The 23,248-nt window shown below is 41.0% G+C and overlaps 1 protein-coding gene across 1 annotated transcript in view; it reads right to left on the bottom strand.

Moving 5' to 3' along the window:
• Positions 1–8,019: 8,019 nt before the first annotated feature.
• The window catches only part of BAALC (BAALC binder of MAP3K1 and KLF4), a 34,900-nt gene continuing 19,671 nt past the window's right edge, over positions 8,020–23,248 (bottom strand). Inside the window, exons 2-3 of the mRNA XM_039521506.1 lie at positions 15,493–15,662; positions 8,020–9,370 (exon numbers count right to left, since the gene is read on the bottom strand). Coding sequence (XP_039377440.1) covers positions 9,260–9,370; positions 15,493–15,662 — 281 coding nt within the window. The 3' untranslated portion in view covers positions 8,020–9,259. The remainder of the gene's footprint in view (positions 9,371–15,492; positions 15,663–23,248) is intronic.

Below are 23,248 nucleotides of genomic sequence, written 5' to 3'. Positions count from 1 at the left end.
AGTGTGATTTGATTCTCCTGTACAGCTGCAGATTGGGGAACAAACTAAGTGGCATGATTCCTTGCACTTAGAGTGCAACCACCAATAGTACACAATGGTCAACAACATGATCAGAGGCAGCATGTAAATTTTTTAAAAGATGAAAAAACAGATCTGTACTTTTTTAAATTAAAAAAATGAACACTGTTTTTCAGTTATCATTATTATTATTATTAGGAGTAAGTATTAATATTATGGTTAGCATTCACAGACCATAATCAAGACCTTTATGATCTGCTTCTCCCCACCCCATTCAGTTCCTGTCATAACTGCATTGTTATTCTTTTTCTATTTAAATGCTCTCTATGCAATTCAAATTATCACTTTTTTTATTGAGACCTGCATATCATCCTTTACTCCATAAACTGGCTTTTGACTTTCTCATCCTTTCCCCGACCAACTCTTTTGCCCAACAGACACTTTAGGATATCACTACACCATAGTTTCACCATTTATCTTTTAAATTTTTAATACAAAAAGGCTCTATTGTATATACGTTCTGTGACAAGAAATTCAGAGTTCCTGGCAACACTGCATCATTAACTCAGACTACTGTGCAATCAGCATGAAATAATGGGTGGAAGTCCATATGCTTCACTGATACACACTCTATGCAGCCTGATTGACTTCGGTGGCATTGTCAATGAAGTCAATAGGGTTACATGGGGTGTAAATCATGACAGGTTTAGCACAATGGATTTTTGGCTTATATTTCAACGTTAGGGATAAACTCTGCTCTCAGTTGCACCTCTATAAATCAGTGAAACTCCATGGGTCTGATCCTGGTGCCACTGGATCCAATGACAAAACTCACACTGACTCCAGTGGGAGAAGTTACTGGGTCCAATAACTTCAAAAGGGTTCCTCGGGATTCATATCCCTGCAACTGAGAGCAATGTTTGGCAACTGCTGAACAGTGTGTGACTTCATAGCCATGCACTGGAGGTTCCTCAAGGTAGGCATTGCTTATCTTATTGTAATTCAGATACAGAATAAACTTTATCCACCATTACCAATTGCTCTGACTCTGAGAATGCCTTTGCATGTTGGTTTTGCTTCACTACTTTCAGATATGCCACAGTAGCTAATACTGGGTCATTAGCATAAACAAGTTATTAGTGGCCACACCATAATGGCGTCAGTCTTCTGTGCCATTTTCTCCCCACCTGCCCATAAAATCTGGGTCCTTATGGAGTTCCTATTTCTACAGCCATTGAGGTCAACTGCCAATGATGAGAGGTGATTGCAGTGAGCATGCTCAGAAAAAATCCTGACATCCTTACTCAGAGGTATCATTTCGATGAATGAACATTCTGACCAAATCTGTTAATCAAAGGGGGGTCTTTTAAATGTTAACTGGGTCAAATTTATAAAACAAAATGATTGTGGTAGATGGCATTATCCCCTAAGAAAAAAGAACTTCCCCTATCTTGCCATCCTGTGATAGGAAGCTTCAAATTTAATTCTCCCAGCACCTCTCTTTCAAGTGCAAGGAATCATGCCACTTAGTTTGTTCCCCAATCTGCAGCTGTACAGGAGAATCAAATCACACTTGAAAAACATCCCTTCTGAAGAAATTACTTTCGCATCTCTAGGATGCGTTTTTATTAATTAAGCTTTATTTATTAAGCTTTCTGGAGTTTCTATGTGCTCTGATTAAATTGCGTATATTTTTCTTCTTGTCAATATCAAATAATTAATCTGACTATTGGCTACTGTAGTCAGTGCTATGGTAATTCATTTAGATTTTATTGAGTGCATGTTTTTAAATATTTTAATTATACCATTTGCATAGCCACTGTAAGCTAATAACAAATAAAATAAATCACCAACAAACATAAAGCACCTTTCATTTATGTTCATTTATATGAACTATTTCTGAAAGTCAGAATTGTTACTTGATAAATATTTAAGCTGGCTATCAAAATATAAGTGTTTCATTTAAATATGCTCTTTCTGTTTAAAGTTACCTACAATAAGAGACACAAGAGAAATTGTCTCTGCCCTTTCAGAAATACCAGTGCAATAATATAAGGGAAATGTTACTTTTAGGACTTCAGTTGTATCTATCAATATGGGCTGGACTCTACCATCTTCACACACTTTGAGTAGTACCTTACTCCACAAGTAGCCCCATTGTCCTCAGTGGGGCCACTCATAGAGTAAGGTATTACTCCATATTAGTAAAACCAACAGAATCTTGCCCTATGTGAGCCACAAATGCAGTAACTCATGTAATACTCCTCGAGAGCCCAGTCTTATTCCTTTTGAAGTCAATAGGAGTATGACTAAGTCATTAAAGAACAAAACTTTTGCATCAAATTTCACTAAAATTAATGCAGCTAGCTTAGGAAAGCAAACGTGTACTGTAGGTTCTTTTCAAGTTACCTGTTACATTCATGAGAATTGTAGTATGCTACGTAAGAGATTTTACAAGTTGCTTGTAATTAGACATGGATTCAGACCACACAATCTGGATCCAATCTTCTAACCTGCTAATGCTGAGATTCGGGGTTTGATTTGGTTCATGAGATCTTGAACTAACCCAAACAAGTCATCATTAGTAGGGATGCTGAAGTCACTCAGAACAATCAGCCTTGATGACTCCTCCACGACCACCACCACAGTGAAGAACTTGGTCAGCTTAACAGGGACTCCAGGATGCTGTAGGAATAGCAATAAACTAACAAAAGTCCCATCTTAGCTCTGTCCCAGGACTTGCACACTAAAGGGATGAAGACTATTAGATTTAAGTTTGGAGTAGAAGCCCTCCTACATTTGAGGGAAGCAACCAACATGGCTACATTGTCTTCTCCACTCAACATATGTGTTTCCTATGCCAATTCAGTGGCATACCTGCTTATTTTTTGAAAAAATGTGCTTTTACTATTTTACACTCATATTAACACTGCAGAACCAACATAGTTCAAGAAGAGTGAGGTGAGTTACATTCTAGTTTGTACATTATCAACAAAATTGTTAACTAAGCTCTGGTTGCAGAATTTTATAATCGATAGTGATATATGTGCTAGGAAAAATACAGCCTGACTTTCAAATCCCAGATCTTAGTGTGACAGATTGACAAATAAGGGAAAACAGATTTTTACCTGTAAACTGTTTAAATTTGATGTGGAATCATTGAAACACAATGCAGAAATCCAATCACATCATCACATGATCATTTTTCAAAGAGTAATTGCAATTTAGCATTGAGGTTGTCCCGATTAGACTGGTAATATCTGGATTCTCTTCCCGAAGCAGTTTCTAAGCAGTAATGTTTGTAAAGTTATTTTGACTACAATTCTCATGTAACAGAACTAAGCTGAGTTTAACCACCGTTGCTGTCACCGGTTTGACTGAATATGCTTTTCTGTTGCACAGATTTTCTCCTCATTCATTACTCATGGGTGAAAATCAAGGGTTTTCTCTTACACAGTCTCTCTCTCTCTCTCTGCTCTGTAGCATGATTACTGCCCCACCCCACCCTGCAGCATGTCTGGGCCTGCTTAGACACCTGTTCCTCCTGTGCAGCTCTGCCTCAGGCTACAGTAGGGTGACCAGACAGCAAATGTGAAAAATTGGGACAGGGGGTGGGAGGGGGTATAGAAGCCTATATAAGAAAAAGACCAAAAAATCGAGACTGTCCCTATAAAATTGGGACATCTGATCACCCTAGGCTACAGCCTACTAGAAATTGAGCCTGTCTACCTTTCAGCCCAAGGACCCTTGCTTAGCCAGATCTGAGGCAGCAGCAGCATAGGATATGTGCCTTCTGATCATCAGCCATAAACCACTGCTCTGCCAGGGAAAGAGGATCAGGCTCTGAAAGGCAGGAAATAGGTCTCTCTCCACCCCTCCCCCACTCCACAGGCTGGCTTCATGTTAAAGTCTTAGGAGCACTTCAGAAAGTCTGTGATGAGAACAGAGGCACATGAGGATTCCACTCCCCATGAAGGTGTGCCATCATGGGATTACAGAGAGGTAAGTGAGAAATCCCTTCCTAGGTTCAAAATTCACAATTATCCTGATTTATTGACTAAAACCCTGGATGGTACTAGTTTACTATTTACCTATTTACTTGGGTGCTAGCCAGCCTCAGGGAGCAGACAGGCAGCCTTTCATGGACATTTAACAAGCTAGTCCCACAATCAAGTTATGTGTAGCACGACCCTTCCCCCATGCCAGGTGAGTAGTGTACCACCTCCCCCTTGTAAACAGCTAGGAGAACAAGTACCACACATACATCACAAGAAACAAAAGCAACCTACAGGACTTTTTCAGGACAGGATGTCAGTCAATGGCTTGCAAGGAACTCATTAATATTAATAAAATATCTTCCCCTTCCAGCATTATTAGATACAAAGGTGCCTCCTTTAAGGGCATCATAAGAGCCCAATAAAGACATCAGATTAAACTAAATCTTGATCTAAAATGTTTATATAAAATAAAGAACTTTCATTAATTGGGGGAGCCTAAGGTTGGTGCCACGGTATCTCCACCAGTCAAAAATATTGTCTCAACTTCAGAAGGGAAATTCCTTCCAAAATACCCCATAGACACGATGACACACTCCACAGCAATTCCAAAGCCTCAGCTATAGCCTTTCAGACCAAAGGTTCTTCATATATTAAATAAGGAAAGCCTACTTTGTGGCAAACAAGTGGCTCATTATCTAGAGGTATGATCCTTGTTTGGAGTGAGGTGTCTTGGGTTCTGTGCTGGTGAAAACCTTGATGTGATTTGTGAGCAATGGGTTCCAACTTGGTGACTACAAGGAAGCCATGTTACACCCATGGATAGCCATTGCTCATCCTAAATGATTATCTTGTCTGTGTGAAAATTTGCTGACGAGGAGCTACTGGGGGAAACATTGGAGACATTACTGGGATTGCAACCTTCACTGTTGAAACCAGCATAGCAACTCTTCCTTTGGATCCACCCTCTGCACCCAGAGTCTAAGACACAGCAAGGCTCAGGTCACATGTAACATTGTCTATACCAGAGATAGTCAATTATTTTTTGTCAAGGTCCAAATTTCTTGGTCAAGGTATAGTCAAGGTCCAGACTCCAGAGAAAATAATTAAAAAAAACAAATAATGATAAGTGAATACAAAGATTTCAGGGTCCATTCAAAAGCATCTGGTGATCTGGATTTTGTCCATGGTCCGCCTATTCACTACCCCAGTCTATACCCATGCATAGACAATATGCCAGTCACTTCCCGGTCCAGAGAAACAGATCCATTCATAAATGAGTAGCTTCTGGAGTGGACTCATAACCACCAGTTCTTCAAAATCAAGAGAAGCTTTTATCCCAGTGTAGAGAATTGCTCACTCAGAGGTCAAAACTGACATAACTGGCTGTAATTTTACCATAATGTTAAAGGTTTGCAAAGATTGAAAACTTCATTGCATCCATCATTTCCTGAGAGGTCATCAGTAACCAATTATTTCCAGTGACTAGGATTCTGATGCCTTTCATCAACTTCATCTCAAGTGGGTTTCTCAATATGCACCTGCTGAAATTCCTTCGAATGATATAGAACCATGCACTTTATGGATGACACCTAATTTTGCATTGCATCTAGTTGCACTTTAACCATTAAGGTTGTTTTTTAATTATAGATTGGGCAAATTTGGATTCTCTTCCTGAAACAGTTTCTAAGCAGTAATGTATGCAAACATATTTTATGAACTCTGGGACTGCAATTTTCTTGTGACAGAACCATGCTGAGTTTGGCCAATGTTGCTGTCACACATTTGACTGAATATGCTTTTGTACCTCTTCTAAAGAACAGCAATGACAAATTCAAGGGACAACCACGTGGACACAATTCCATAGACACAGACTAACCTAACGTGCTTCTGACAAAAAAGACAAAAAAGCTAGATATAATTTTCAATGAGCTTTGGCCAGAACCTAGCACTCCCCACCCTGAGTTTACCAGTTCCTAGAAGTACATTAATAATAGCACATCCCAGTGCTGGTACCCTGGCAGAAGGTTTACATTTATCAAAGCTTTCTACAGACATGCCAAAAACAAAAATAAACTGCTTCTGGACTAAGAGACTAGATATAAATTATTTTCTTTCACAGTTTCTTGATAGGCTGAATAATCTGCTGAATGAACCGTTGTAAGATGTTTTGACTTTCACACTCTTTCATCTATAGAAAATATGCATCCTGCTTTTGCATGATAGAATACAGGCAGATGGATCCAATATTGGGCATTCAGAACAGAGGCAAAACTCCTCCATCTGAAACTTTAAACTTCCCTACCAGGAACAGTGTATCTAGTAGAATGCTTTCTCTTCTCCTCCTGTCAACAAAAATCCTATCATATTATGTCCATGGTGTAAAATAAAGCAGTTAAAAACAAAGTATCTCACAGAGTTCATCTCATCTCACATTGTCAGAAAGTGAATGGACAGTTAGGGGCTGTAATCTACTACCTTATATCCTTTGAAAGTCACACATGGACTGAATGAAGATTTCTGAGACCCCCCAGTTTGAGCGTTTATAGTAGTTGTCTTTCTAAGTAATAACCATAAGAGTGTATGATCCAAAGGGTATCCAGCCTTTAGAGAAATGTTTTTTTTTCCATAGGCCTTTATCAAACAGTCATAACTTAGCGAATGGCACAAGACACAGAATTTGAATCTGGATTTCAAAAGCCATAAAATTCATGGGTGTTTGGCTCAAATGTTTTAGTCTGGGCCCATCTCTAGAGAAAAAGATGTTTGGAACAGTTTACACATAGCACTTTCCCAATACATATACAAGGGTCACAAAAATCAAGTAATGCTTGTGGTAGGATCTTCACACAACACCTAGATTGCAACCTTTCTTTTCATGTCTTGATTTTCTGTTATGCTGGGTTTAGTCATTAGTGAGTTCCACATTTAAATTGTAGTACTATGAGTATCTCCAGTTATTTAATACCAAAAGTTCCTCTGAACTCAGTTTACTGTTATTGGACAATAGATCTTCAGTTTCTGAGTATGGTTAACACAAGCTATACAGAATTTTTAAAAAACCCAGAATAATAAAAACAGTGTTTCCATTTAAATTATTAGATTACAAATTATTTTGCTACCTGAACTCCTTCTCCTCACTTTGTCTCCTTTCCCCTCGCCCCACTCCTTACCTTCTCCCATACCACCCTACCAGTGGAACAGCAAACGTGTGTAAAGCAACCTCTCTCTTCTTCAAAAGACACTTTTAAATCTATTTGTTCCCTGACGCACCCCGGCTACATGGGCGCCCACTGCTCCTTTGCTGGATTGGATTGTACTATACTATCTCTGACTGTAAGCCCTGTGGGTCAAGAACGTTATTGGTTTGGCACAGCTGTCCCATGGGCAATACCATCTATATGTTATGCTCTACATAAATAACAGAGAATCATTCATTTGTACTTTCAGTTAGATTTGTATACTGCCAAAGACAACAATGGCCACCCATTGCTAAGGAAGAATATTGAGCTACAACAGCCTCTGCTTATTTTAAGGAGTGAGTCTAAGAGGTGCAGCAAGATGGCAGGTTCCATTAAGTAGGTGAGATAAATGTGAGTAGCAGCTGTTTTCACCTACACCACTCAACTTTCAATGCTGCTTAGTTATGGTACATAAATGCATAAATGCACAGCTCAGGTAAAAAAATGAGTTGAAAAGAGTTGCTAAGAATGGGATCTTTGGCCCCCTCCTTTGAAAATCTACAAATTACATATCTACATATCTAATGGTTTTAAAACTATACAAACTCTACTGCATGCAACATATTTCTGGCAAAGACTGGACTTCACTTTCTATAAGAATTATAAAAACAATTACTTATTTAAACAATTATTTACTGCATATACTTGCTGTATTCCAAGTAAAGTAATAAATACTCATAAACCTGATGATGACTTCTTAAAAGACTTCTCATGTGGAATACATTAGGATGCCGTTCCAGGAATCTATTTATGATTGTGTTTGCCTAGGTATAAAAAAGAAGTACCTTATGCAGCTCAGACATTGATCAGTTTCTGCCCACCTCCACCTATTATAAGTCATGAGCGTTAATGGTTGCTGAATAGTTTATTGTAAATGACACCTCAAGGATGCTCATAGGTGTATAATGAGTGAGTAAAATGATTTTACTGCTCTTATCGCCATAAAAGTCCAAAGTCAAAACCACAGTGGGTTTATATCAAACTCATTACTTTGTTGTTAAGAGGGTCTTGTATTAATTAGTGGTCTGTACAAAAGTTTACATTGATTTCTTGGGAATATACTTATGCTAAATATACAGTACAGTGACACAGGATATAATGCAATTAAAATGTATGTTCTGCCCATTTTCTATATATTGAAAGAACAAGAATATAAGCTAAATCAATTAAATTTAATTATCAAATAAAGATAATCTTCTTGCAGTTGTCATCATTATGAAATTATTTGGGGAAGTCTGCTTATTTATATATAAAGTTAGAAAGTGAAGGGTGTCTTACAAAATCTTGTAAAACAGTTCTCAGTTTGTTGTTTCTGAAGGGAGAATTGAGAAAGAGTCAAGACAGAATGTAAACTGAACACTACCCGTGAGCTAAAACGGGGTACTTCAGATTCATTAGACTGGTAACAACATGAGTATTATTGCTTTCAAGACCTAAACTCTTCTGATACAGAAACTAACTTGAAACAAGGTAATTTAACCAGAAGACAATATGACTCATGGATCACATATATAGTTTAAAATTGGAAGCCATTTGTGTTTCTTTACTTCTGAGATATCTGGGTTTGAGTTTTTATGAAAGTCAGATCTTTAACTTTATAAAACAGAAGGTAACACATTTCAGGCTACTTACTAGTAACACAGATTAATTATTCTTTCTCTGTTTTAAAGTGAGATGAACTGCAGCTCTAATTGTCCAATCCCTAACAGCAATGCAGCATAGAAAATTTACAATTAGATAGCACAGGACTTGGAGAGAAAAATGGCACATATTTTGTTATATTTTTGTACAGTGCCATTGCAATAGATAAATACATGTCTGAACATCCAACAGTGTTTGCAGCTATTTACTGCTAGCTAAAACAACGTTTCTCAAGGCACTCAGCAGCCGATGCCCATTGCATTCAACACAGACCATCTTGAGATCTTCAAATCTTAAGTGATTAGTCACAGTTAAAGTGCAGCAAAGTATTGTTAGGTCCATCTTCACGTTTGCTTTACTCCTTTAATTGACACAATTCTTTGTGATTCTTCTGTCGCTGTCAATTTGTCTGATGCTTTTTGTAACATTAATGGTGACTTCTTTTGTGGACATTTTCTTGGTGTCCCATTTAGCCTGTTAAAAAGTTTAAAACGATATAATGAGTTCAACATTTGGCAGCAAATTGTGAGACATTTACAACAGCTATCTGAAGTTTGTCAAAATAAATATGTTAAATACACAGAAAGACCAAGTGTTCTCCACCCATTTTTGTGATTTGGGGTATATTTTTAGTTAAGCACAATAGATATCTATCTGGCCTCATCCAAAGCCAATAAATCCTTTTGACCAACATTATCACTGCTGCGCATGCACCTCTATGCACAGATTGAAAAATGTATCCCTTTCAACAATGGGGTTAGTTTTAATCCATGGATGGCATTGGGGGGCTCCCATTGAAGCCAATGGGATTTGAACATACATTGCTCAGGGCAAAGTTTGGCTTGAGTTTTCTTTAGGTTTCTCCTGCTCTTAAACCAGAATAGGTTTTTCAAAATTATAGTTAATAGGTTTGTATAAAAGAGAATTAAGTCTTATATACATGGTACAGTTCTGTATCAAATCACTTCCAAAGAATAAAGAACTTTACAATACAGCTCTCATGGAAGAAAAGTCACTCTATTTTTTTTAAAAAAAGTTAAAATACTTTAAAAATTAATAGTTTATTTTATTCACTAGCAGCAAACCCAATCCTGGTAATACCAATTGTCCCTTAAAAATAGAATCAATTACAAATAGTTTGATTCCCTTAAAGTTGATGGGCAAACTCTCTTTGATGTCAATGGGAGCTGGACTGGCCCTAATCCTCAGGTTCTAGTCACTTACAAATAAGTTTTACACAGGTACTCCTCTTGGTGTCCTAACCCTTTTGGATCAACCCAGAATATGGGGCAGCACCAGGAAGCAGTTGTGTCTTAAAGACATCACTATGAACACACATCATCCAAAGCTCCCTTTTCCAGGAGAATGCTGCATCAGCCCTTTGCAAGATGCAGCAGCATTCCCCTCTTGCATCCAATCAGCTCTGCTGGCCAGCCTGAAGAGGTGGAGTCCTTGTTGGTATGCTGATACCATTGCCTGTCATGCATACCTTAGCCTCTGTTTGCCAGAAGCTGGGAAAGAGTGACAGGGGATGGATCACTTGCTGATTACCTGTTCTGTTTATTCCCTCTGAAGCAAGTGGTATTGACCACTGTCGGAAGACAGAATACTGGGCTAGATGGACCTTTGGTCTGACCCCGTATGGCCATTCTTATGTTCTTATGACCAATATTGTTGCATTATTTCCTTATGCTGCCCCATCTGTCTATCTGTCTCTTGTCTTATGCCTGGATGATGATGCTGTTGATGATTGATGATGATTAGTAATAACATCTATTACCAAAGCACCCAGGGGCCTTTGTCATGGAACCCATTGTGCTATACAAATGTAGAACAAAATGACAATCCATGCCCCAAGGAGTTTATAATCTCAGTATAAAACAAGAGACGACAGATGGATACAGACAGACAGTTTGTAAACTCGCTGGGACAGATGCCGTGTTTTTGTTCTGTGATTTTATAGCACCTAGCACAATGTCCCTGCCCTCAGAGCCATGATCTAGGTAGGTCTGATGCAGCCATACAGTGCGAGATCCTGCACAACATGGGATTATGTGCAGGACAAGGCCATGGCCCTTTTAATGCTTATTTCCCAAAGACGTGCTTTTCTTTCCATGCTATAAATTTGGACTCTTTTGACCCTTCCAAAAGTTTTGTACAAGAAGAAAACCCATACACTTGATACTCAAAAGCAGCACAATTTCTCTGACACGTGGCTTGACCTCCACTTAAGTAAATATATAAAAAATGTCATGAGAATCTGGGATGTTCTATCACTGTGATGTAGGAGATGTGTCACTTTCTTCTGAATTACTCTCTTTAAGGTGCCACAAGTACTCCTGGTTTTTTTGCGGATACAGACTAACACGGCTGCTACTCTGAAATCTATTCTTAGTAATCATCAAGAAGTCCATGGGCAGTTCTGTTTAAAACCAGATATAGTGATGTAACCCTGGCTATTTACTCCCTGAAGAAAAATTCATGATGCAATATATTGTCCTGTGAAATACAGGAAACAGAGGGCCTAATCCTTGTTACCCTGTGGTCCAACCTGGGCAAGTAGAGCCAGGAGGATTTGTAGCAGAATGTATGTGCCATCATATAGATAGTAGCTCATATGGTCCATTTTTAAATGAGGTTGTGTCAGAGTGATGAGGCCTAATGGATGAGTCAGCTCTCTGATCACTGTAGTCTCAGGGTATGGCTACACTTGCGAGTTGCAGTGCTGGTGGAGGCTTTCCAGCGCTGCAATTAGTAAGTGTCCACACCTGCAGGGCACATCCAGCGCTGAAACTCCCTGGCTGCAGCGCTGGCCGTACACCTGGCTCAGCATGGGGAATAAAGATTGCAGCGCTGGTGCTGCAGCGCTGGTCATCAAGTGTGGCCACACACCAGCGCTGTTATTGGCCTCCAGGGTATTAGCAGATATCCCAGAATGCTTTTATAAATTACTCTCTTTGTTTTGTTATGCAGCCTCTCTTTGTTTTGTTGTGAACTCGGGGCTCCATAGCTCTGTTGATCCGTTGATCCCGGAGCTGCTTATCTACAAACACAGCTCCTGTTTGCTGTGATCAATCTGTGAACAATCAAATGAGATAATGAGGCAGGCAGGGAGTGAGTGTTTGCTTGACAGAAACGGGGCAGAGGGGAGAGAGGGAGTCCGTTGGTTGCAGGCTGTTTGCAGTTAAGAGTTAAGGGTAAGGGATCGGGAACATGTTCTGATTTTTCAAGGCAGGAAGGTAACACACAGTGTTGGCTCCAAAAATCCACTCTCTCTCTCTCGCCCGCTCCCTGTCACACTACGCCCCACCCCACCCTCCTCTTTTGAAAAGCACGTTGCTGCCACTTGAATGCTGGGATAGCTGCCCATAATGCATCACTCCCAACAGCGCTGCAAATGCTGCAAATGTGGCCACACACCAGCGCTGGTAGCTGTGAGTGTGGCCACACACCAGCGTTGGCCCTGCACAGCTGGACGACCAGCGCTGCAGATTTGTAAGTGTAGCCATACCCTCAGTTAGTTTCCCCAGCAGTAGATGATTGAGGAAATAGGGAGGAATTAGCTAATCAGATGGGGACACTGGGTGAGTTAAGAAACTAATTGGCTCATCAGATGACTAGCTTGATAAAAGGCAGGAAGGAAGTGTTATTGGCCAGGGCAGCTGTGCCCAAACTGAAGAAGATCCCAAGGAAGGGAAATCTCTTTTCCTTCCAGAGCTCTGATGAACAGGGGTCTGATGGTAATAGGGCTACAGGAAGTAGAATTGTTGTACTGAACTGTAGAGCTGTTGGTTAAAGGGACTTGAATAAATTATATGGAGTGGACATGAAAAGAAATAATAATAATGGAGATATACCTATCTCCTAGAACTAGAATGGACCCTGACAGGTCATTGAGTCCAGCCCCCTGCCTTCACTAGTGGGACCAAGTACTGATTTTTGCCCCAGATCCCTAAGTGGCCCCCTCAAGAATTAAACTCACAACCAATGCTCAAACCACTGAGCTATCCCTCCCCCCTTAAGAGAAGAGAGTCTGAGCAGTTTCTGTGGTGAACAAGGAAAGGTGAGGCATATGTCCCATTACAGATGTGAACTGTCCTTCGCCATTAATCTCTGCTCAGACATAGGAGGAGCTGTGTTTTTCCTCAAGCTGAGCTTTAAATAAAGTGCATATTGGGGACATGTACAGTATATATAGTCCCCATGCAAAATAAAGATTTACCTATTAGAAATCTAGTGATAGCAATTGCCTCACTGACCTACCGCAGTAGTCAATTCCACAGGCTGACTGTACACTATCTAAAGTAATATTTATTGTAATTATCTACAATTTACTGCCCTTTATTTTCAATGATTGCCTCCTTGTATTTTATGAAATCTTCAATCTGCCTTTCATAATTTGAATAATTCATTCAAGTCTTTTTCTGCCTTTCCAGACTAAATAATTATTGCATAGTTTATATATATGCATTCCTTCTCTGGACCTTTCCAGTCCTCACTCTACCTTTCTTAAGGTGTGCTAACCATATCTGGACAAGATAAATGAGTGCACACCAGCGTTTGAAATGGTCTTATAATATTATCTCTCTATTTTAATTCACCTATTTGTCTTTTCAAATGTTGCTATGTACCTGGCAAACATTTCATTAGCCACTCACAATGAATCTGATATTTTTTTCCTACAGATTATCTAGATTATAGAGCCAATGCTGCCTTCACTTCCAAAAGTGTAACTCCCACTGAAGTCAGTGGTTGTTACACCCATGTAACTGAGGGCAGAATTGGGCCCCTACATTTGCCAACGTACATTATATTTACGCAAGTTTAATTACATCTGCCATTGTGCTGCCTAATCATCCAAAGTGTTCACATCCATCTGGTGTTTCTCACAATTCTCCATAGATTTTGTTAATCAAAATAACTTAATGTCAGTCAGCAAACTTCAACTCCCAGTGCACCTCCTCCATCGGATCTTTCATACAATATAGTTAATAATCCAGGACCCAACATTAATCCCTTGAGTGTCCAACTGTTGCATTTCCTTCATTATTTTATTAATTGTTTTTATTATCAATTTCTTTTAGGCCCATATCCTTTTCACCGTACTGACATACACCTTTGCTGGCACTGCAGTTTGATTCAGCAAGACAACAGAGGAATAGATATTGTAATAAATAATAATACCTAGCTTATATAGATAGATAGCACTTGTCATCAGTAGATCTCAAAGAGCTTTATTCCCAATTTACAGATGGGGAAACTGAGGCACGGCATGACCAAGTGACTTGCCCAGGGTCACCCACCAGGTCAATGGCAGACCCAGCAATATAACCCAGGTCTCCTGAGCCCCAGTCCTGTGTGCCGTGCACTAGGCAACACTGCCTCCCAATAGAGATAGAAGGCAAAGTGAAGTCAGTGAGAATACTCACATAAATCAGATGACCAAGATTGACTTCATGTCAACCAACTTCTCTATGCACATGGATATAACAATAACAAAATTTGATTGCATGCATCTTTGTGTGCCAGAAAAAAGTTGGAAGAATGCATTTCAAGCCAATGACAGAGGGCCCAATTAAGTAATCCATACTCATGTGAGTAGCCCCATTGCAGTCAATGGTCACATGATTTAAGGATTGAAGGAATTGGTCCATCATCTCTAGTAACACCAAATAAAATGAAAGTCAAGATGAGTGGGATAATATCTTTTACTGGACCAACTTATGCTGGCAAGAGAGACAAGCTTTCGAATTTACACAGAGCTCCTCTTAAAATTTTTGTATTCTTGTTGCTAAAAAAATAAGAATAATAGATTAGCTTTATCATTTGTAGAATCGAATTCTGAAATGTTGCCAATATCTTACAAATTGGATTTTATAATTACATTGATTCTGTTACACCATATTCAATTTGACTGATTAAATTTCTCCATGGACTCATGATTATGACAAGCATTTGCACTTATTCATTTCCAGCAATCCCCTTATGGCTCTTGAAGTCATGCTGACGTGGAATGTGCCCCTGTACTCCTGCTACTGCAATACCTAAATGGAAAGACACAACGGCGTCTAGGTCACAGGGGAATATTTCCATGCTGCAGAAGCAATGAAGGATGAATAATACAGTATAAGGAGGTTTAAAATAAACACACACATACTATTGTGTTTGCTATTAATGAATATTAGAGGTAAAGTTGAGATGTGGCTTCCATTCTAAACTCTCTTTTCCAGTTGCTCTCTATTTTCTCAGACAAATTCCTTTTGGGCTCAAATTCCCCATGCTTGTTCTCCCATCTGAAAGGTAAATGTTTGATAGAACCTGTCTGATGATCCTACTGTGCAGTTGGGTAGGGGCCTTTGGGTCTGTCCCCTGTCAGCACTTAATCATCAGTCAGAAGACGTAGATTCAGAGTCTGCCTCTGCCCAGATCTGCAGCTTCTCATGCAATATGCTGTGGCTGCAGTGTAAGTATTTTATTGTATTTCAAAATGTTAAATGGGTTTTGACTGTAAAATGAAGAATTGTAATTATCACAAAAATAATTGTAGTCCCATTGAAACTAGCCCTGAGAGTCATGGAACATAATTATAAACAGACCTCTGCTGTTCTGAAGCCATTGTGTTTCTGTGTCATAGTTCCAGAGGCATGGACCATGGGTTTTGTGCATTGAGTACCACAGCTAGTTTTCTTCTCAGTGTTAATTATTCCACTTGCAGTCGAGGACATGGTAACACAGGTCTGAGTTGATTTTTCATCCTCCAGCATACCTAATAAGAATACATGAAAACACATTCCAACAACAGTTGACACTAACAGCCATTGTTCCCTTGCATTGTATCACTATTTTGTAACTTTTAACTAAAGAACACTGTCAACTTGAAACCTAGTTTCTATAAAACAAGGAATTAAAAGTAAGTTTCAGATAGTAAAGCTGCTTCTGTGTCTCCTAGCTATTTTTGTGATTTTTACCTTCACATTTCCCTGTCTTAAAAATGCCTCTCCCGTCATTGTAACTGCATGAAAGACCCACACAAACAAAATGGGACATGAGTTAACATGGGCCCAGATCCTGCAAGCCACTGAACATGAGCAGACCTTCTCTCTACCTCAGAGCCCTGTTGACTTCATGGGTACAAGAGTTTGCCCATGCAGAGCGGCTTGCAGGATCAGGTCCTAATTCACTATACAAGGAAACAATGACACTGACTGTATAGAAAGTACTATCAAATTCATAAAAAGGAAGACATTGGGGAAAAAACTAGACATCTCTCCCCTTGAATCCCTTCTAACCTTAGTAATCTTAGGGGTTACTTATAAAAATGGTAGGTAAGAAATATTCAGATAAAAATATTATTATTATTTAGAAGGGTACCCTTAATTTTTATGAGGACTTATTGCATAATAGTCACAAACAAACATATTTTATCAAAACATTGTGTCCATCAATAGTCAAATTATTAATATTTTTTTCAGCTCTGGTTGAATGTACTGCAAGGCAAACATAGAGCAATATGATATGGGTTAGCCTAAAAGAGTTTCCTCATCTTATTGCATGAACAGAACTAAGCTATCATTTATAATAAGCCTACTTCATTAAACTTCTAGTTGTAATGCTGGGTCTCAAATCTGAGTTGTGGATCTGGCCAAAGTTATAACAACAATGAAAAAAAAAAAGAACAAGGCTGGATGTGTCACTTTGGCTAATGTAACTTTCATTGTTAAAAAATGCTTAACAATTTCTATTTATAAAGAGGCTTGCTTACATGCCAACAGAAAAAAATTATAATCTTATTTTATGGCTGTACAAGTGTTGTGATCACTGGGTGGAGAAGTAAGGGTCTGTACACAGACATAAAGGGGAAATAAATGTGAAGAGGAACTATACAGAAAACATTTATTGCTGTTTGAACTGTGCATTGCATCACCAAACCCAGTCTCATAAATCAGATATGAATTCAAATGTAGCATTAAGGACACTATAAATGAAAGAGATGTAGTTCTGTATTCTCACCCAGAAATCTGCAGGGAATACACCTGGCAGGAAAAGCTGCCTTATCAATAGAAAGACTTTTCAGTAACAGGTTTCCAAAGAAAATGGCTGAGAGAAGTAAAGTTGACTGAAATAGCAATAGGGGACATACCAAAACAGCTGGCCAAACTGCAAGAAAAGGTCCACCCAAATTTCCAGTCTTGATGCTGAAAGTGATGAAGGTGACTTAATGTGTGAGAAATATGAATAAAAATATATTATTGCATTTTCCTAAACTGTCAGCAGATGGTGACAGAGTGTCCATGTGCCAGTTTCTCTCTAGGACTGTCAGCTGAAAAGAAATTTTAAAAAAAATCCAAATAATCTTGGTTTGTATAAATAAAAAAATGGAATTGGCTTTTTTTAAACATTAATATTGCATTTTATGTAAAAAATATGTTTAAAATTCCTTAATGCTTGGAAGTTGTCATTTTCTGTGAGAGGAAAAAACTGGTGTTTCTCTCATCTCTTTATCTGCCTCTAACAAAGAGCTTCAGAGGAGATCCTGGCAATTTCAGGCAGGTGAGCCTGACATCATACTGGGCAAAGTGGTAGACACTATAGTAAAGAACAGAATGATCAGAGACAGATAAACATGATTCGTGGGAGAAGAGTCAACACAGATTTTGTAAAAGGAAATCATGCCTCTTAGAATTCTTTGAGGGAGTCAACCAGCATGTGGATAAGAGGGATCCACTTGATATAGTGTACTTGGATTTTGAGAAAGCCTTTGACAAGGTCCTCATCAAAGGCTCTTAAGGAAACTATGTAGCAATTGAGATAAGAGGGAAGGCCCTGTCATGGAACAGAAACTAGCTGAAAGACAGGAAACAAAGGGCAGGAAGAATAAATGGTCAGTTTTAAGACTGACCATTGAGAATGGTGGATCTCAGTGGACTGCCCCCCAGGGATCTGTATTGGGACCTGTGCTGTTCTAAAAAGGGGAAATGAACATTGAAGTGGCAAAGTTTGTAGACGACATTAAATTATTCAAGATAGTTACGACCAAAGCAGATTGTGAGGAATTACAGAGGGATCTCACAAAATGGGGTGACTGGGCAACAAAATGGCAGACGAAATTCAACATAGATAAGGGCAAAGTAATACACGTTTGAAAAAATAATCTCTGATATACATTTACAATGATAGGTTCTAAATCAGCTGTTACCACCCAACAAAGAGATCTTGGAGTCATCACGAGGATAGTTCTCTGAAAACTTCCACTCGGTGTGCAGCAGTGGTCAAAAAGGCTAACAGTGTGTTAGGAACTATTCGGAAAGGGATAGAAAATAAGACAGAAAATATCACAATACCACTAATAAATCCCTGGTACACCCACGCCTTGAACCAGTTCTGGTTGCCTCCTCTCAAAAAGGATATAGTGGAATTGGAATAAGTTCAGAGAAGGGCAACAAAGATGATAAAGGGCTTCCGCAGAAGGAGAGATTTAAAAGATTAGAGAGGTTTGTTTTAGAAAAGAGATGACTAAGGGGGATATGATAGAAGTCTATACAATCATGACTGGTGTGGAAAAAGTGAATAGAAATGTGTTATTTACCTTTTCACACAATACAAAAAGCTGATGAAATTAACAAGCAGCAGGTTTATTAAACAAGAGGAAATATTTTTCATAGAACACACAACTAACCTGGGGAACGCATTGTCATGGGATGCCGTGATGGCCAGAAGTATAACTGGGTTCATAAAAGAACTGGATAAGTCCATCAATGGCTATTAGCCAAGATGGTGATGGATACAACCTCATGTTCAGAACAACTCTAAATTTCTGACCCCCAGAAGCGGAAGATGGGGGTGGATCACTCCACAGTTGCCCTGTTCTGTACACTCCCTGTGAACCTTTGGTATGAGCCACTGCCAGAGTAAAGATACTGGGCAAGATGAATCATGTTCTGACCCAGTGTGGTAGCTCTTCTATTCTTATTCCACAGCACTGACACCTTCCCACATTCAGCAATAAACATCTCCTCTCCTGCACCTCCATGAAGTCTACTCAAGCAGCTTGCATTTTAAATCTCAGACCTCCCTGCCACTCTCCAGACTAAGGTGTGCAGCAGAGTAGTAATAACAAATGTAAAAATTTTATTAAAGCTAATGTTAAAAAAATTATATAATACATATGTTGGGAAAAGAGTGTCTGTACATCTAATATTAGATTATCCACAAATATAAAGTTAGTTTTTAAAAGTCATATGCTACTTTTTTTCTTGGCCCAGTCACCTGGCATGGGTCAGGGTTACAAAGGATTCTAGACTATTGTTGCACACTCAGATGATTTTCAGGAAGGGAAGTCAGTCAGTTATTTAGGAACAAGGGCTCAAGAACTATTTATGTATTTATGGCATAGCCTATGGAAACAAATGCAGGCTTAGTAGCCAAGAACTCCTAAGTTCTATGCCCCCCTCTGGTAGTGACTTAATGTGGCCTTGTGTAAATTGGTTCTACTCCCTGCTTCAGTTTCCCCATCTGAAAACAGAGCTAAGGATACTCATTTATCTCACAGAGGTGTTGTAAGCATGACTTACTACAGCTCTTTGAAGATGCACAGTGCTATAAGTGCTAAGTATTAATACCTACATTTGGACATTTCAAACATATGGTGTGATGGGGTGTCCACCCTACACGAGGCCTGAAGGAGTTAAGGTAGCTAGGTGGTACAGTTAACTGCCCGGCCTGCACCTGGAGGAGGAGCCAGGGAGTAAAAAGATGGGTTTCAGAGGGGTAGCCATGTTAGTCTTGGAACAGATTTATTTGCATAGATGTATCTTTCTTGGGATTGTGGAAAACCATAAACAGTGGAAATGGGAGAGTTGGTTCATTTGTGTCCTCTGTTAATTTGCTGCTTAAGTGCCACACTCCGCTGAGATTAGACATTTTGTCCAATACGTATCTGAAACTAACCAATTATCAGCATCTGGGACCGCAAATATCAGTTCCATTCTCTCTTTCCATTGAGCCCAGTTATCAGTTACATTGCCATTATCAGGGTCTATTGATGTACTGCAGGCTTTAGCTTTGTTTTAGTCTGACGCTATTATGTTTGCTTTTCTAAAAGTAAGAAACTGTTTTAGAACCCTTGTTCATCAACAAGGGAATGATTTACTGAGCCGGCTGTAACAATATGAAAGACAGGCAGCATGCTGTTTCCTGGGAGGAACTGTTTGAAAGCAACAGCTGCTGGAGAACTGTCTGAGAACTCAGAAGGCTGAAGAAGCCATGTTGTAAGCAGCCACAACAAATCCTGAGTGAGACCTTATGTGGCAGAAGATCCAGACACAACAAAGCATAAAACACTCACAAGACTAGAGAAAAACTGACTCTTGGAAATTCTAGCACAATCCGCTGCAAGTTTAGGAACTTAATGTATTCACTTTCCTCTTCATACATCACTGGTGTGAAGGAATCGGAACAACAATCCATTAGCAATGGAAGCTAGAGCACAAGATTGTGTTAACAAATCAGAAAATGAAACATAATTTAGGTGCTGGCTATTTCATTAATTCATATCTGAATCCTAATTAGAGAACAGACAAGGTCTTAAAGAAAGGACCAGGCACAGAACTTCTTGCTCTCCAGATGGCAAGCGTTTGGCAGTGTTATAAGAGAAGTAGAATACTGCCATGTCCAAAATACAGGAATGACTGGTTACATTTTTTCCCTCTCTCACCATCTGGAAGTTGCAAGCTGTTAAGGTGGAAACATCCTGTATCTGAGTCTTGCCTAAGTATAATTTAAACCAAACTGCCGAGGCATTTATGTCATCATCATCATGTTGATAAATGCGAAGTAATGCACATTGGAAAACTGTATATACAAAATGCTGGGGTCTAAATTAGCTGCTACCACTCTAGAAAGAGATTTTGGAGTCATTGTGTCTCTGAAAACATCTGCTCAATGTGCAGCCGCAGCCAAAAAAGGCTAACAGACTGTTAGGAGAGAGATAGATAACAAGACAAAAATAACAATGGCAATATATAAAGCCATGGCATGCCCACGGCTTGGATACTGTGTGCAGTTCTGAGCACCCCATCTCAAAACAGATATTAGAATTAGAAAAGTACAGAGAAGGGCAACAAAAATGATTAGGGGTATGGAACAGCTTCCATATAGGGAGAGATTAAAAAGACTGAAACTGGTCAGCTTGGAAAAGAGATGACTATGGGAGATATGACAGAGGTCTATAAAACCATGAATGGTGTGGAGAAAGTGAATAAGGAAATGTTATTTACCCCTTCATATAACACAAGAACTAGGAGTCACCCAATGAAACTAATAGGCAGCAGGTTTAAAACAAACAAAAGGAAGTAATTCTTCACAGTCAACCTGTGGAACTCATTAGCAGGGGATGTTGTGAAGGCCAAAAGTATAACTGGGCTCAAAAAAGAATTAGATATGTTCACGGAGGATAGGTCCAGGGTGTCCCTAATCCTCTGACTACCAGATGATCGGACTAGATGACAGGTGCTGGATCACTCAATGAATTGCTATGTTCTGTGCATTCCCCCTGAAGCATCTGGCACTGGCCATTTTCAGAAGACAGGATATGGGGCTAGATGGACCATTGTTCTGACCCAGTATGGCCATTGTTATGTTCTTATCATAGTAATGTCAGAGTGCCTGTTTTCACACACCCCTTCCTCTCTCTTCACTTGCAGAGCTCTCAAAGCAGCAGTGTCCCACCCTCAGGTATCAGTTGACATACTTTATTTAGACTTTCAAAAGACCATTGCCAATACTCCTCACAAGATGCTGCAAAAGAAGTAAAGTAGCCATTAGCTGAGAAGCAAAGTATTGTCATGGATGATACTGGCTAAAAGACAAGAAACAAAGAGTAGGAATAAAGAGTGAATTTTCATCATGTCAAAAGGTTAGCAGCAGGATGCCTCAAGGTTCTATACTAGGTCCAGTGTTGTTTAATATATTTATTAATGACTTGGAAAAGTAGTGAACTGTTAGGTAGCAAACCTTGCAGAAGACACTTACTTAGGCTGGTCAAGTCCACATAGGGTGACCAGACGTCCTGATTTTATCGGGACTGTCCCGATATTTCCTTGTTTGTCTCGCGTCCTGACTGATGTTCAGTCGGGACACTGGACAAACAAGCAATTTTGCCCTCTGCTCCAGCGCACAGGCGGAGCCCGGAGGGGCTCACGCCCCCCCGCCCCGACTCTGCCCTCTCCTTCCCCCATTGGATCCCTCCGCAAATCCCCGCCTCTTCCCCAAGCATGCCATTCCTCCTCCCTCCCAGGCTTGCGCCGATCAGTTGTATGGCGGTGCAAGCGCTGGAGGGAGGCCCGGGGGATGCAGGGGAGCGCGGGGTGAGTCCAGCCTGGCCCCGAGCGCAGGCAGGAGGGTGGGGTGGTACCTGCAGGGGCAGCCCTGGGTCCGGCCTGAGGAACCGGCTCCCTGTACGCGCCCATGGGTGGGGGTGGAGGCAGGGGCGGCTCTAGGCCAGCGCGGGCGCCCCGCCGGCAGGCGCGGCTGGAGGGGAGATTTGGCTGCTCGGCCGCTGGAGCGCATGCCTGCGGCAGGGGTCCGGGGGAGCCGGGGGACGGGCGGACCGCGCGGGCGCGGGCCCGCGGTTCGCCCGTCTTCCGGCGGCTCCGAGCCAGCCGCGCGCAGCGGCGCGGCAGGTCCCGCCGCTCGCGGGCTCGGTGGACCGCCCGCCGGCATGCCCCGGCAGCCCCACCCACCAGCCCTCCCCCCCCTCGGGCCGGGCCGCCGGAGGAAGCCGAGGCGGCGCGGCACTGGGGGCGGCGGCGCGCGCCGCGCTGCTACTTTGGCTACAGCCTACTTGGGTGGAGGGGGGCAGCAGCTGCCTGCGTGAGGACTCCAATGGAGCTTCACCTCCTGCCACATGGAGGCAGCGGCAGCCCCGTTCGTTCCCCTGCGGGACCCAAGTGGAATGGGGGGATTCGGGCCTGCTGCCCCCACTCTGGGGCTGCCCGCAGTGCTCTGTGGGGCAGCTGGGCGCGGGCCGGGCCCGGGCACACTCGGGGTGATGGGATTGCGCCGCCCGGCAGGGTGGGCTGTAGGGAAACCCCGCCCCGGGATGGAGGCAGCGGCAGCCCCGTTCACTCCCCTGCGGAACCCGAGCGGGACTGGGGGGCTGGGGCATGCTGCCCCCACTCCAGGGCCGCCTGCGGGATTGCACCAGCTGGGCACCTTCCCCTACAGGGGGAGGTGGAGAGGAGGCGAGCTGGTGCGGGGGGGAGGGGCGCTCTGGTGGCTTTTTTTTCCCCCTCTGATGCCCTCCGCATCCCAATATTTCAGTTTTGTCATCTGATCACCCTAAGTCCACAAAAG

Source organism: Mauremys reevesii, linkage group 2, assembly GCF_016161935.1.
Source record: "Mauremys reevesii isolate NIE-2019 linkage group 2, ASM1616193v1, whole genome shotgun sequence".
Lineage (NCBI taxonomy): Eukaryota > Metazoa > Chordata > Testudines > Geoemydidae > Mauremys > Mauremys reevesii.
Note: the sequence above shows the minus strand (reverse complement) of the source record. Positions and strands in the feature narration are given on the sequence as shown.